At 45.4% G+C, this 16,760-nt stretch overlaps 1 protein-coding gene across 1 annotated transcript in view; it reads right to left on the bottom strand.

Moving 5' to 3' along the window:
- Positions 1 to 2,207: 2,207 nt before the first annotated feature.
- TGFA (transforming growth factor alpha) overlaps positions 2,208 to 16,760 on the bottom strand; it is a 102,976-nt gene continuing 88,423 nt past the window's right edge. Inside the window, exons 4-6 of the mRNA XM_066378041.1 lie at positions 11,807 to 11,956; positions 8,504 to 8,613; positions 2,208 to 6,227 (exon numbers count right to left, since the gene is read on the bottom strand). Of these exons, the coding sequence (XP_066234138.1) occupies positions 6,220 to 6,227; positions 8,504 to 8,613; positions 11,807 to 11,956 (268 nt within the window). The 3' untranslated portion in view covers positions 2,208 to 6,219. The remainder of the gene's footprint in view (positions 6,228 to 8,503; positions 8,614 to 11,806; positions 11,957 to 16,760) is intronic.

Below are 16,760 nucleotides of genomic sequence, written 5' to 3'. Positions count from 1 at the left end.
AATTACTGGGAGAGATTTAAAAAATGCCCAAGGTTATAAAAATAGTCATGGGGAATATAGTCAATAATATTGTAATAATTATGTATGGTGCTAGATGGGTCCTAGAATTACCGTGGTGATTATTTTGTAAGGTATATAAATGTCTAACCACTATGTTGTACACCTGAAACAAATAATGTATGTCAATTATAATTGAAAAAGAAATTTAAAAATATGCTTAGTGTCCACCCTCACAGAATCTAGAATTCAGTTGACCTGGGAGGAGAGACACCAACCTCGTGGAACAGGCACTGCCACACCTGCTTGTGTGATCAATATGCATGTCCTCTCTATTTCTAGAGGTGAAAGGTCATAGCAGAAGCCTCAGGGCCTGTTGTGAGCAGCAAGTCTTGCAGAGAGCAAATACAGTGGTGGGCAAACGTAGATTTACAGTTGTGAGTACACAAAAGTTTATTCTTGCATTATTATTTATTATTGTTATTTTCCATTCAAACAACTGTAAATCTACTTTTGCCTCACCCTGAGGGAAGAGGAAGTTTCAGGAGACAGGGAGAGTGCTGGTGCTAGCATTCCAGGCAGCTGCAGGGCAAGGAGCTCTGACCCAGGGGGCCAGGCTAGGTCACCCTGAAACACCCCCAAAATGGGCCGGGAAGGAGTCAGGGCACACAGTGGTCTGAAGTTTGGGCCAGTAGCATCCAAAAAGACTAAGCCCAAACAGTCCAGAACACGGACTCAGGTTGGCAACTACAGGCCACCTGGATAAAGGAGGGGAGATCTGGCTTGACTCCATGTTCGGAGGTACTTTCTCCTGGAATGGGTCGCAGCACTCCAGTCTGGTGCTCCTGACCAGGACCAGGGACAGCCGGTGGACACTGGTTCTGGCCATCTCGGCAGGAGGAGGGCTTGGAAGTTGGGGAGGAAGAGAAGAAATAGAGTAAGCAGAAAACTCTATGGGGTGAAGATAAGGCCTGAAGATGTCCCTGAAGACTGAACAGCATCATGAGAGGGAATACCAAGTATGGGTAGCAGGTCTCGCCTCCTCCTATGAAGGGGGTAAAGGCTCTATTAAGGGACAGACATCAGGCCAAGGAACTCAGAACAAAAAGGTTCCTGGGTGTTCATCTTCCTGCAAATTAGGCTGATACCAAGCCCTCTGGGGCCGGGACAAGTCTCCACACACTTGTTCCCGGCTACAAAGTGCTGACCCTTGGGGACCAAGATCTCATTCCATTCAGCAATGCGCCACTCTCCACTGCTCCTGCATGAGCTCCTCACAGGTTGCACATGTGAGGTTCACACATGGGTTAGAACCACGGGAATTCAAGTGCAGTGAGGCCTTTGAGAATTGGGCTGACAGTTTTAGAATAATTCCTTAACAGTTAGAAGCTGGGCAGTGGTGAGCCAGAGGTGAGTGAGTGGGGTATAGCAGGATATGGACAGGCTTGTTTTTTTCTTCAACTAGGCTGAGCAGAGAAGATCCAAATTAATGCCGGTCTTTATTCAAGATCATATTTTCTAATAGCTCTTTGAACATTAAGGGGTAAATCACGTTGTTTCATTTCTTCTGCAAAGCCTCTATAAGCTTTTCCTAAAAACTGTAGCCCCACACTAATTTGCCCTTCACTGAGTCCTAAAGCACAGTGGCTCTCAAACTTGAACCAGAATGAATTCTGATGAATATCTGTCAGGTATCAGAATAACCTGAAAGGTGGAGGGGGTGTGGGGCACCTCTAGAGTTTAATATGTCTGGGCTGTGACCTGAGAATTTGCATTCCCAAGAAGTTCTCAGGTGACGCTGATACTGTTGCTCTGGGGACAACACTTTGAGAACCACCACTATCAATCCATAACCTCTACCTATAATTAATTATTCTTTTTTTTTTTTTTTTTAAATTTTTTTTTTTTTTTTTTTAGATTTTATTTTTTTTTAATTTATTCATTTTAGAGAAGAGAGAGAAAGAAGAGAGAGAAGGAAAGGGGGGAGGAGCAGAAAGCATCAACTCCCATATGTGCCTTGACCGGGCAAGCCCAGGGTTTTGAACCAGCGACCTCAGCATTCCAGGTCAATGCTTTACCACTGCGCCACCACAGGCCAGGCCTATAATTAATTATTCATATCTTGTCTACTACTAGAGTCTAGTATTATTTTCTGCATGTCAGTCTGTCTTCCCAGCCAGATCTCAATTCCTTTGGAGCAGGGATTGTGTGTTTTATATTTTCCTTTATATCATTTAGCATAATGTTAGACACGTAGCAGATGATAACATTATTTATATATTAAGAAGAAATTCAAAGAATTTGGTTTCTTCAAGCAGAGGGGGTCAACTCTAGTTCATTTTAGTATCCCCACATTTTGAAAAAGAGCATCTAATTTTTTCTCATTATTCACATTTGCAGAGAAAAATCTTGATTTGCTTCAGCAATATCCCAGCATCACAAAAGAAAAGTTCCAGTCTTGATTTAGGAAAAAAAAAAAAGAGTTCATTCCTTCATTTTTCCAAACAAGGTACAGTACAACTGAACAACAATGCATATTACCGAAAAATGCAACTGCATTTTATATTGCTCACTACTCTCTTAAATAATTCAGACATTAAAGAAAAGAACTGCCAATCACATCAATGCATTACAGAAATCAAAATTAACTTATCACACAAAATAAATTAAAACATTAAATATTAACCTTTCAGTGCAACATATACAGAAGTCAGAGTAACAAGTTCTAAAAAAAAGCGTCAGGTTTGTTATAATAAAGATAATGAAAAGTTGAACACTTCAATTATTACACCAGAAAGAGGGGCTGCTTTTTAGCACTGTGTGTGCTTAACACCAGGTCTTTCAGAAAGCCTGGTCACATCAGTGACTACAGAGAACAGGTCTTATTTAGAACATTAAGAGTAGCATAGGTATTTGTCTGTTTCTGTGATGTCCCCCATGGTCCCAGGCTTTTGAATTGTTCCCCTCCCCCAACCCCATTACTGAGCAGGTTAGGAGAAATTAAAGCCCAGAACCTACTAAGGGTTCAGGGTCCCCTGAGCAGTGTTGGAGCCTGGTTCACCCATTCCTGCCAAAACTACCTGGAAAAGCAACCAGTGGACCATGTGCACTAAGATAACCTGGGCCTAGGAGACCTAGTTGAAGATGCTAGACACTTCTCCTCACCCACTTTAGGGAGTATCAATCCCACCTCTTCCTCCTTTCTCAGGAAAACAGACTTGGGGGGCATTCTGTCCCCCTCCTGTGCTGGAACACAATAGTAAGCTTATATCTTGCATTTTTCCAAGTGAGTCCAGACTTTGTTTCCAGATCAGGATTGGCTGCTGTGCATCTCCCATCTAGAAGACAATGTTTCCTGCCAGTATGCTTGAAGAATTCATGGCCTGTAGAGCAGTCCCTATAAAAGATGTGGGAGCATTCCCTTTTTTGAATGGGGTCTTTTCATTTCTCCTGAGATAGACACTGGAAACAGCAGTGTTCCCCACTCCCAGGGGTATGGCTACCTATCAGGTCAGGTCTTGGGGATGATTCCCTAGTCATCAAAAACACTTGGATTTCTAAAAAGCAAGGAAACACAAGGGACCTGCAGAGATGGATTTGAAGATACATTTTTAACCCGAAATGAGGGCATTGTACAGCTAACCAATAAAGTACCAATGCTATGAAATGGCACAGCAATCTAAAGCTTGTTGGCCATCTGATTTCTAGAAAAGAAAACACCAAAGAAGCAAGGCTGTGTCATATCCTGAGGCACAGACAAAGGTCCACTCAGGCTTGTCTTGACCCCAGACTCTTCTTCCAACTCTTTTCAGACCTGGTTTACAGAGGGCTGACCGAGAGGCACTTCTGCGGAGGTGCACATTCAAGTCTGTTCACTGCGTGGTTGTACAGGCACAGGAAGGAGCCACTGGCAGCTGGAACTCGGACCTGTGGATCAGAGCATTCCCAGACACTAAATCCAAAATCTCCACAAGAAGGTTCCCTCTGCATCCATCCATGTTTCCTCAAACCTCTGCAAAGGCTTTTGGAAGTCTAAGACAGGACACTGATCCTTCCATTCATTAGGTGAAGAAAGCCCCACAAACATTCTCACATCAGTCCATACTCTTTAAAGGCAGTCAGAGCTCAAAGAGTCTCTCAAAGACTGAGGAAAGATTGTCCTAAGATAAAATGTGACCTCAAGTTAACAAAGGATGCTACTCCACTTTCATTAGTCTCTCTAAACCAGAATCTCAGACTATCAGTCTGGTGGGAAGATTGAGGCATACTGGGGTCTACAGCTGGCATCAGATTGGTCTCTGAGTGAGATGCTACACACGACAGCCTCACATAGCTGTCGCTGTAGGACTGGCCCAAGGAATGCAAACTTAAACTTATTTTCTTTTATTATTTAAACCTGGGAGCTGTGTCCATCACATTGTTAGGGGGCCAACTAGTGCACAGATCCTATTCCTGCTCTCAGTGCTTCGGGTGTACTGTGACTCAAAACAAGTGCTGGAGTTAAGACATGGGTCATATAATTGTCTCAACTATAAGAAAGGGAGAGAAAGTTCATTGAAACAGACAGACTGTGCAAGAAGAATTAGGGGTGGACAAAATTAACTGATAGAAATTTCAAGCCAACCTGATATATTTTAAAGGTTACTTTCATAATGTGAGATGCTCAATGCACTGAAGGGTTCAAAGGCAGAAATATTTCATTTTTCCAAATATTAGTGAAGAATTTTCCCTAACATAAAGAGTTTTATATTATTCCACTGTTTTTCCATTCCCAAATTTTAACGATAATGCCTAGGGATGAGCTCCCCACTGTTTAGTTGGAGGAAAGCAGTGCTTCCCACGGGCAGGCCAGTGGGTCACATGTGCCCTAATGCCCAGCAGAACAACGCCTCCCTTCTCTGAGGTGAAAATGAGACCCTCACAGTGGCAATGGCTTGTGAGAGTTCTTGTTAATAAAATCAGCCTCCTGAATGAAAAACAAACTAATACAAAATCATTGGCATATTTCTCCCATGCTTGAAAGTAAATAGGAAAGTTAAATTTCTCTTTTTAAAAATGAAGTAGCAAATCAACCAAGTGACAAAATGGAAAATCAACGACCAGCCCTCCTTTCCTGAATGTAGCCCCAAGTGCCCGTGGCTCTCGGCTAACATGCTCTTTCATAGAACACTCTTAGAGGGTGCACGAGGAAGTTAATGCATTTTGTCCTGGAGCAGTGTAGTACGTATTGTGTTTAGCCTGTGTAGATGCACACACAGGTGCCTTCTTACCTCTCTCCCGACAGAGGTGACAAATCTATGCTGCTGACTTGGCTAACTTTTCCACCAGGATGTCTCTGGGGCATTTACCTGCTTTGTGCCTTCAATGGCACAACCTCTGAACCCCAACCTTTGCTCCCAGCAGCAACTCAACCTCTGCTTCCATCTCTGTACTCTTGGTGGCTTTTCCTAAGCCTTAGTGGTCCCAAGGAAGCCAGACATTTCTAATCAGTATAACTTTGCAACCAGAAATACATCCATCGTTAATGTAGAAATCTAAAAGAGTTTTATGCTTTTTTACATTGACTTAAGAGATTAAAAATAAAACCATCATCCAGCTAATAAATAAAAAATGATCTCCAAAGGTGGGGTGACGAGTTGGGAAGGTCCTCAGCAGGTGTCAGTGGAAGACGCTGGGCTGGCTGAAGGTCTCATGAACAGAGGACAGACACAGCTCTTCTTAAACTTGGCATCTTCACATAACCATAAGCAGTTACCCTTTCTCTACCATCTTCCCCAGTAAGTGGATGAGAAAAAACTGTAACAACTAGAGCAATCTCCGGTGTTGGGCAGGATGCATGCTGTTGTGGGCGCATAAAAAGAACCACCGCCTGGCATCCATGAATGGTAGAAGCCAACGACACCTGGACTCAGAGGCTGACTGACGCACACGCCTTGTATAGGTAAAAAGGAAGTACATCCTTTGCGGTTCTTTTTTGACCAGTCTTTAAATTGTGATCCACTGATTTCTTTTCTAGGTCACATTGAATAACCCCAAGCAGACAGAGTTTTTGATAGAGTTTTGAAAGAAGGCCCACAAAAGGCAAAAGTTCTGCACAGGTGTTGCAGGCAGAGCAGGAAGTCTGTCGCACGGCCCGGGCATCCCTTGCTGGGCCGTCCTGAAGAAGATCTTTCTTCATCAGGGCTGCCGCAGTCTACCTGGGGAAATCCTCTTCCGGGCTCCTCAGACCACTGCAAGGAAGGAAACACAGGTTAGGTTCTGTGGGCCAGACCCAGCCAGGCTGGCAAAACAGGCTTAAGAAAGAAATTTGGAGATGTGTCAACCATGGTCACCAAGTTTTCTTGGGCATTCAGGCCTGAGTTCAAATTCTGCTGGTTCAACTTCAGGAGCAGCAGGCTCTAAAACTGTGTGTTTAGTGCCAAAGAAAGGGCTGACCAAAAGCGAAATGAGTTGTGGCAGAAGAGAATGGGGGATGCACTCTGTTGTGTGGGCCCCAATTCAACGGGATGTGATTCGACCAGGCTGTGGCCAGTTCCCTCATAAAATGAGGTTTAGTGGGCAGCTCGTGAGATGGTCTAGGGTTCTGGTGGTAGAATGGCTTCCCCTATGACCATCCAAGAAGAACCTGTTTGTTTCTCACTGGGTGGGGCCCTGAGGGCTTCCTCTGTGGCAACTGTGGTGAGGTGGCATGGACCCCACTTCCAGCAGCTCCTGAGTCAGCCTGGACTGCTTCCTGCCCTGGTCCCTCCATGGTCCCTTTGGAGGTGGGAAGGTACTCATCACCTCAGGGACAGGAGCTTTATTCTCAGTGGCCATCTCTGGAAGGCCAGACTCATGCCCAGGCAAAGTCCTCTCAAATGTGAGTAGAGAAGACATAACATTAAGAAGAAACTTACCCTACCCCAAATGATTCTGCTGAGGTGCCGACAAGTGGTAAAAAAAAAACCCTAAATGTTCTTAAAAGGTTTAAATAATATTTCTGTTGGTGCTAAAAGATAAAATAAGGTTTACCTCCATTAGCTCAATGGATGGCTCAAGATGTAGTGGAAGAGAGATGTGGGTGAGGCCTTTAGAAGCTTTGGTTTCCTTCCTAGCTCCCTGACATGGACTCATCGTGGCACCCAAGTAGGCCTTTGGCAGACTCAGTTTACCTGCAACACCCACAAACCCTTCTCCCTCCTCAAGGCTATTTTAAAGGTTAATGGATTAGCATCCTCCCAAATCAAAAGAACTTCCCCTGCACAGTTACTGGGGTTCTTGAAATGAAGAACAAATGAATGATTCTCCCATGCCTTCAGTTCACTTCAGGTAGATACGATGAGGTGTTCCAACTTCCAGATACTTTTCTTCCTACATGCTCCATGCAGCCTTGAGCTTTTGGAATGTCAACTGTTTAGTAGAGAAAACACCTTTGGGTGGATCAGCCTGGGGTAATTGCCTCCTGTCCCGCTACTTCTTGAAAATGAACTTTTATGATAGGCTCTATTGGTCTAAATGCATTTCAGAAAAAGTGCTGATGCAAGGTTTCTCAGAGCTTGTCTGCATAAAGGAGCAAGTTGGCTCCATGAACCACAAGCTAGTGACGCTCAGGTGGGGTCTCCTAAGATGTCCATTTTGCCCCTTGTCTAGATATCCATTCTGCTTTGTTTTGTTTTCAACAAAAACATTCATGAGGCCCTGGCTGGTTGGCTCAGTGGTAAAGCATCAGCCTGGTGTATGGATGTCCCAGGTTCGATTTCCTCTCAGGGCACACAGGAGATTGACCATCTACTTCTCAACCCCTGTCCCCCAACAGCTCGATTGGCTTGAGCCAGTTGGTTTTGGGGGCTGGGGATGGCTCCTGGCCTCACTTCAGGTGCTAATAATAGCTTGGTTGCTAAGCAATGGAGCAATGCCTCACATGGGTAGAGCACTTCCCCATAGGGGATCTGCAGGGTGGGTCCCAGTTGGGGTGCATGCAAGAGTCTGTCTCTCTCTGTCTCCCCTGCTCTCACTTAATTAAAAAAACAAAAACAAAACAAAAAACATTCATGAAACAGTGGTAAATTTAATGATGGTCACAGAATCTGAGTTTAAAGAGTCCTTAGAGAGAATTCTATAAGCCAAATCCCTTATTTCACAGATAGGAAAAGGGAGGTGATTTTTCAAGGGAAAGAACATAAACTCTGTCGTGTATCTACATATGGTGATATTCTATACTAGATACTTTATGTCAGTATTTATTCAATTTGCACAGCATCTTTTTAATAAGAACATGGAGGCTCAAAGAGACTATGTAACTTGTTAAAAGTCACACAGTAACCAGTAAGGAAAAAAGAGCTTCCTTCTGAGTAAAACATACCTTAAAATAAACTAACCCTGACTTGGTAGTTAAATATCATTTTCCTTTCTCCCTTTTCTGGTTCATCCTCCAAGAACTTCTGCCCAGACCTGGAAAAGGTGGTCATTTTCTCCATGCAACAGTGTCTCCCAAGAGGAAAAAGCCCCTCCCTGATGCAGCCCTTACCTGTTTCTGAGTGGCAGCAAGCAGTCCTTCCTTTCAGGAGGGTACTGGGCTTCTCGTGCCGGCAGATGAGGGCCCGGCACCAGTCACAGTGTTTTCGGACCTGGCAGCAGCTGCAAAGACAGAGAACATGGTTGAGGCAGGTGCCTGGCAAGAGCACCCAGCGGGTGCAGTGTCTGCCCCAGAGTCCTGCTGGGCAGCTCTGGGCTTTAAACCAGCCTCCATGGGGGCCTTCAGGAGGACAGACACAGCAGGGGACTGAGGGCCTCACTGGGTGGTGGCCTTTAGGGCAGATGCTGGCCAACAACAAAAGCACCCATTGGCCACTCTAAAGTACCAGCTGTGTCTGTGCAGCTTGGCTCAGGGCGGCCTGGCTCCAGCTTTCCCAGCTGCCATAGGGCCTGGCCTGTTCCAGAAAGCGGCAGCAGGGTAACATTGTCAGTGTAGTCATAGTGTCAGAACTGCCTGCAGTACTGGGACAAAGCAGCCCCTTCAGGCCAGCAAAGCTGTGAGGGTTTGTGGGGGCGTGTGTGTGTGTGTGTGTGTGTGTGTCCTCTGTCAGGTATTGCCATCAGCAAAGCAGGGGACATGGATGGGCTAAACTGACCCAGGGACAGAATGAGACAATGAGCCATGGATCGCAGTGGCTGTCAATTCTTCTCTTGGAAGTAGCATGCTCTGGCTGTGGCAAACCCAACCTCCTGGTGCACCTGTGGTACCCAGAGTCCTGCAGCATCAGGGCTGTGGCTGCTCCTGCCTCCCACTCTGGGCAGGGAAGAACAGTTTGCAGAGTGAGCATGGAAATAGAACCAGAGAACTCAAAAGAAGGCCAGAGAAGAAAGCACTAGGTCACTCATTACCTAGAGACTGATTCCAATGGGTTACCAGGGAAGATTCATTTCTACTTTTTTTAACTATAATCTGTAAATCTGCTGACTGGGGCTGGGAGGACTGCTGACTGACACGAGCCTGAGAACAGATGAGGGAACAAGCCTGTTGCGGTGCTTCCTTCCTCTTGGTGCCTGGTGGCAAGTCACGATCCTCATCCCAGCCCTGGGAAGGTTAATGGGGTGCCTGAATCTTTGGGTAGCAGAGCTGAGAAGGTGCTATGCGATATTTCTGCCCAACCTGCTTTTGGCACGGTGGCCAGAGCAGTCTGCCTGGCAAGAGTCCCTCCTGAGTTGCCCACAGTGCAGGTTGAAACCAGCTGATCCCACGCTGAAGGCCTTGACCCCAGAGCCATCAGTGATGGCTGTCTTGTTGTCAGCTAGCCAGGAAGACTTGCCGCAGTCATGTCCCACCCAGCCAGGAGCGTCCTAAGGGCAGTGAGAGAAAAGCCTCTAAATTTCTCTGGCAAGGGATGAGCTGGGCCCAACCAACTCTGCAACTCAGGAGGACACCCTGCCCAGGCAGCTAGCAGCCCCGAGGGCATGAGGGCTTAGTCTCTCGCTCAGAGATTCTGAACTTGGCATCTGGCAAGGACAGACTGGCAAAGGACAGAGAAGAGGTGGGACTGGCTGTCTCCCTGGAAATGAGAGAGGCTGAACAGGTATCCTGGTCTGTTCTTGTCTCCAAGAAAAACTGTTGAAAATGAGCTTTTATGTCCCTCTAGAGAGGCCAGGTGGGCACTCAGCCTTGCTCTAAGGCTCTAGGACCGTCCTGGCCATTGTAACAGGGCTATGGAAGTGGCGGATGGGCACAGGCAGCCAGCCAGCCAGGAGAATCAAGGACAGTGGCCATTAGGTTGCTACCGATCCCCAGGGAAGGTCTTCACCAGTGGCAGAACCTGAGCTCTGCCCCAGCTTGAACCAGGGCTGCTTGTCACTACCTGCAAACATGTTTTCCTAAGAAACATGGGAGTGGAACAGATACTGCTGGAAAGGAAGGAAAGGCCATCCCAGTTCAGACCTCATCTCTCACCACTTAATGCTGGCTTGTTCCAGGAGAAGGAAGTGAGCAGGTTGTGGCTCCTGTCAACACGCTGGGGCTCTAAGGGGCACTCTATTCATTGCCAGAACCAGGAGCAGGTTTATTTTTAGTTTAAATTTTTTTTTAAATTTTAAATATATTTACAGAGGTATAATTGATGTACAATAAGCTGTATACATATTAAAGTATACAATTTGATAAGTTTTGATATAAGTATACTTATACGCAACCATCACCACAGTGAAGATAATGAACATATCCATCACCTTCCAAAGACTTTTAGTATTCCTTTGTAATCATCCCACTTCTCCCTCCCTCCCACCTCCACCCTCTCCAAATATCCTGATTTATTTTCTGTCACTAGAGACCAATTAGCTTTGTTTACAGCTTTATAAGAATGGAATCATATAGTATGAACTTTCTTTTACAACATAGAGTGAGTAGACATTTATATAACTTATAAAGTGACCTCCCTAATAAATCTAGTACCCATCTGATACAATATGTAGATATTATAATATTATTGACTATATGCCCTGTGTTATACTTTACATGCTCATGATTATTCTGTAATTACCAAATTGTAATTCTTAATCCTTTCCCCTTCTTCACCCAGCCCCCAATCTGGCAACCGTCAAACGTTCTCTATATCTGAGTTTGTTTCTGTTTTGTTTGTTTGTTTATTTTGTGTTTTAGACTCCACATATAACTGACATCATATGGCATTTGTCTTTTTCTGTCTGACTTATTTCACTCAGCAGGAGTGTGTGTTTTTACAAACTATAGAAATGATCCCTGAAAGTATAGTCTTGGGAGTGTGTGTTTTTAGATGTCTCAATACCAACAAACCAATAAACAAGCAGGACAGAGATGCTTATTTGTCCAAAATCCTAGGCAATGTCAGAGGGCTAAAGCCTGGCTTCCTGCACTAACATGCAGTTGTTTACTCAAGCCCTTGCCAGAATAACCCCATCTACTTACTGTCTCCCCACCATGCTAAACTACTGGTAGCCTTTAGCTGTTCTGTGAATCCTGCCCAAATGAGGCTGGGAGCTGTTTCCATTTCATTCTGGAACACCTGGACATCCCCATCCTGAAATAGAGAAGGCTCCAAACCCAACAACAGGGAGAGAGAGAGAGCGAGCTTGCCTTAGCTCCATGTGGCTTCCAGCAGTGCACAGACCCGCTGCTGGGAAGTCTCAGGATATGTGCCCTTTTACAGCTCAGCTGTCACCAAAGTTCCTGTTGGCTTAGCTGACACCAATCTGACATCGCAGCAATAAACTGCTGAGGTGGCCTTGTTAATCTGGGCATGCTGCAGAGGTCCCTGGGAGGGCAGGTGGCAGAGACTCGACCTTAGGGGCAGCAAATACTCACTGTATCAGCACACACGTGATGATGAGGCCAGCCAGGGCAACGACGGAAACCACCACCAAGGCGGTGATGGCCTGCTTCTTTTGGCTGGCGGCCACCACCGCCAGGAGGTCCGCGTGCTCACAGCGCGCTCCGACATACCCAGAATGGCATCTGGGAAAGAAGGAAAGGGACATCAACACACTTTCCTGGCAGAGGTCTTGTTCCAGCGGGGCTGGTGGGGCCCAGACCCTAGGAAAAGCCCAAAGAGACCCCTCTAGGAGTCAGTAAAATCACTCCCACGTCCCTGCACAGGCACCTCCTGCTTGGGGGACGAGAGGGTAAGAAATCAGCTTTTTCACATGAGGATGAGAACATTTCATTATTATTGTCACCATGCCAGCTCTTGGGGGAATGAATAAGGTATCAAATGTGTTTATGACACGAAGTTCATTTTGGCAGTTCATAAAAACTCAGGTTATTTTTAAATCAAATGTGTATATTCAGTATTTCTGATGATGAGCTTAAGAAAACCCACTAAACCAGCTGTGTTTGCTTATCTTCTTCAAGTTTAATTAGTTCTGCAAGCATTTACCTGGTGCTGGTGGCCTGGTGCATGGGCACGTACTGAAGTTGGGGCCAGCACCACTAATTGGTAGTTGCAGGGCTTGAAAAGCCACTGATCTCCTGTGAACCTGGTCCTCATTTCCAATAGCCCTGGCCTCCCTCCACTAGAGGATTAGTAAGGGCACAAAAGAGGTCATGTTTTTGAGCTGTGTGTAGTCATTCAAGGGCAATATCAACAGAAGCTGCTATTATTACTGGTATTGCTACTATTCAGAGGCTCTTGGGCATCATTCATTTCAGGAACAGCCTCCTCCTATGTGTTAAAGGCTAATGATGCCTCTCTCATCTTGCTCTCACCTGTGCTACCCACCCCCACTCCCCACCCTGATTCTGGGGCCACCACAAGTAGTTCTCACATGATGATCCCTTAGGACATGTTCTAGTGATAGGAAATGATGGCTACTTTCTGATGCAGGCACCCCCCCCCCCAAGTATATGATTCTTTTCAATAGAATATACTTAGCTTATGCTGGTTCCTTTGTCTGGGGTGACTTTCAAATTGTGGTGAAAATGTTTGATCACCCCTGCCTTCTCAGGTGGGGAATGTTCCTTCCTACAGGGGAGTTCCCGAGAGCAGCCTTGCACCAAGCATCACACACTGGTTTTAAGATTTGTTCCGTTTCCCCCCTCCCCCGCCCCAGACATGGCAATGATAGCTAAACTATTTTTTTTTGTTATGAGTCTACTTTTTGATGACATAGCTAGCCTATCACCTTCACATTCAGATGAAAAGACATGTGAGGAACAAGGGAAAATGAAAGAAATGAAGGGTGTTGGTGTGCCTGCTAGTGCTGGAGCTAGCCCCTGAGGAACCATCTTGTGATTCCCCTAAACCCCTGCTCCTGGGTACCAGACCCCAGAGGCCGGAAGGATACTGGAAGCCGAGTCCTTGAATAACGAATACTCTCCTTTTGTTATAATGCTGTTCCATTGTAACCTTGTTTCATTATAATGTTAAGGAGCTTAATTGTTATTTATATCCATCAGTTTATGGTAAAATTGGTTTTGTTATATGTCATTTTGTGTAAAGTCTCAATGACATTAAGTGAGGACTTACTGTATAGTATTTTCCCAACGTGTAGGTTTTGCTCAATGTTAACAAAAATTTAATCATTTTAATGTTAAAGGAACAGGTACTCTATGGGATTAAGGTTTATGGCAAAGAATAGATGCTGCAAAAATTGCTGCTTAAGGCTCCAACCTGGTATACCAACCTACAAACTTCTTTCTTTAGCACTGCTTAATGGAAGTCCTCCACTGGCATGCTTTATCCCAAAGCCCAATTGTCATATACCTTATATAAAGGTATTTTTTTAGTTTGAGTTCAGGTACTTGCTTTTCTGTTGAGGGTTATTTGACAGTTAGCATACCTTTTCTCATTTATTCCTTACACAGAAAAGTCAAGTCATTTGGCTATGCCCACCCTGCTAGGGCAGAGACAGAAATTCGTACCCAGGTCTGCTGACCCCGGAGTCTGGGTTCTCGTTCACTCACCAGGCTGCCTCCTCTGCACAATAAATAGGGGTTGGGATGAGGATGCCACAAACTAAGCTCTTGATCAAATCTGGCTTTTGGCTTGGGCTCCAATCATGATAGGGTAAAAGATTTAGGGTTATAGGTTCAATAAGAGTGCAAAAGTTTTTCATTGTTTGGTAAGCAGGGAAACTGAGGAGGGTCAACTGCAAAATGCCACATAGGGTTCTCTACAGACCTGAGGAGAAGGGAGCAGCCCTGGACAGATGAGAAACAATGGGTGGGAATCTCTAGCAAAAAAGACTCTTTTTGAAAAATGATCTGGACCACAGAATTCTGAATAAGAACCCTGGCTCACAGACTTGGGATGAGAGGGAGAAGACTGAGGGGCTCTGGGACAGGGAAAGATTTTGTTTGTTTGTCTTTGTTTAGGATTAATAAAAATTATGGGAAGTCACAGTCAAGAAATGGCTCACCCTATAGATTGTGGAGAAAACAAAGGCACTGACCCTTTCCTGCTGGGGGAAGCTGACAGCAGACTGAACTAGCGGCTGAGATGCGATGAGCAGCAGGTGTAGGTGTGGCAAAACCTAAGCTGTCAGTGTCTGAACAGAACCCCGCAAAGGGTTCCTGCTCTGGCCCATCTCCGAGTTTTCACCCCACCCAGATGGCGCCCACCTGATTTTTGGGTTTCCTCTATTTGGTATAGACCCCCTCCACTCACTCCCTATCACCAAGCTTCCAGCTAACCCAAGTTTTCCCTACCTCCTCACTAGCCCAGTGTCAAACTCATGTCCAAGAACACAGGCAATCAGGACACACCTGCTTAATGAGTGAAGGACTACCCATCTCAATCTTGTTACCTTCTCTGCCTGGAATATTATTTCTCATTCTCCTCCTCAGATTTCATCTTAAAAAATACATTCTCCAAAAAGATGTGATTGACAGACCCAGTTGCTCACCCATTCATCATTCAAAGCTCTTTGCCTGGATCTCCCTAACCTCTCCTCCTCCTCTGAGTGCCCTCGGGACTACACCCACCTGTCTCACTGCCCTCCCACCGTCTCACTCTAGGCCAGCCTCCATGTTCCTGTGGGCAAGGCCGACTCTACAAAGACTGGTGAACCACTAAACAGAATGGGCTGGGGAGCCTGGGCTTTGGGGTGAATTGTTAGATTTCTAACCATGAGTTGCAGCGAAGCCAATGGGACTTCTCTGTAGACAGTGTTAGTGTAGCTTTCTCCTGGAGAAGGGCAGTGGGATGAGGATTAGCATAAACAGTTGTGAAGGGACCAGGTTATAGGTGGGTGAGCACCCACCAGGCAATTTCACGTGGCTCGAACTGTTCCTCTTCTAAACTGCAGGCCATGGGAGAGACTGATTCTAAAACCTCCCCAACCGCTTGGTTCTGAAAACCTTATGAATTAACAAATGAGCACTGGGAACTCTAAGAAATCCTATTTAAATAAATGAGTAGCAGCCAGGTGCTAATTACAGCACATGCCATTTATCTAGGCAGTATGCTAAACTCATGAATTACCTTTTATATTTTTATTTTTTTAAATTTTTATTTATTTATTCATTTTAGAGAGGAGAGAGAGAGAGAGAGAGGGAAGGGGCAGGAAGCATCAACTCCCATATATGCCTTGACTAGCAAGCCCAGGGTCTTGAACCTGCGACCTCAGCATTCCAGGCCAACACTCCATCCACTGTGCCACCACAGGCCAGGTGTGAATTACCTTTTTTAATCCCAACAACCACAGTGCTCATAAAGTCAGGGCTGTATTTTCCTTGTCTTGCAGATTAGGAAATGAAAGCTTCTAAGAGTTTAATAATTACTTTGTTTTTTTAACATCCCAGCTTCTACTAATATTAGGACTTTATAATGCTCATTATTTTAGGTAAAAGTTACACAAGGAAGGGAAGAGTCATTTCCCCCAACACTAATGAATGAAACGACACTATGACTCAGCTGCTGTCCTTTTCCTTTACTACAGGTGGGCACTGAAGTCGCCTGGGATTATCTGGAAAACGCCAGGGCCAAGGTCACACCCCAGAGATGCTCATCCTTGCTGGGTGCACCCAGGTGATCCTAACGTGCAGTCTGGCCTAAGAACCACTGAGGAAGTATCATCTAAGTACACAGAGTCAAGGACCAGCAATTCAAAAATCTGCCACTTTTCCTTCTCCTTTCTCCCTCCCTTTCTCTCCCCACTACTCCGGGCATTTCCCTAGGGTGGTGGCTATAAAATGGGCCCCCGCATGTCAAGTGCAGGAAAAACAGAAGAGGTTGCACCCTTTTTAAGACAGGAATCTGAACAAAATAGGAGTTATTTTTTCTATCACAAATGGGAATGGGAAATGTGTAAGACTGAACTTTAAAAAAAATATATCACCGGACCGTTCAATTTCATATGTCCAGAGTAGGCTTGGCCAAATACAAGGTTCTGGAATGCTGTTTTGTCTTCATGATAATGAAAATGCGACTCTGGAATCACATTCAGGCTGGCTTCCCTGAGGCAGAGGACTGCAAGGAGGCTGTCTGGGCTGCGAAAGGAGCCCGTGTGGCTGGAGATAAAAGGCAACCGGCTCCAGTCAGGAGGGGTCCTGAGGACTTTTCAGTTTTGTTACTCATTAAATCTGCGGGTTACTTTGCTGCTTTTCTTAGGAGTAAACTTTGCGGCTGTAGGTCTTTCTGTTTTAACAAGAAGAATGAAACGATCCACAATATGTCTTTCATTCTCTGCTGACGGCGTCAGGGTCTTCTCGTCCCGTCCAGGTGCCTGCTCACTTTCCCCCTTAAGTCACTTTTGCACGTGCTTCATAGTGAGCGCCCTTTTCAGATTTTAAAGATATACAATCATGCATGTAGAGCTGT

This window comes from Saccopteryx leptura, chromosome 3, assembly GCF_036850995.1.
Source record: "Saccopteryx leptura isolate mSacLep1 chromosome 3, mSacLep1_pri_phased_curated, whole genome shotgun sequence".
In the NCBI taxonomy this organism is placed as follows: Eukaryota; Metazoa; Chordata; class Mammalia; order Chiroptera; family Emballonuridae; genus Saccopteryx; species Saccopteryx leptura.
This window is presented reverse-complemented; position numbering and strand designations above follow the sequence as displayed.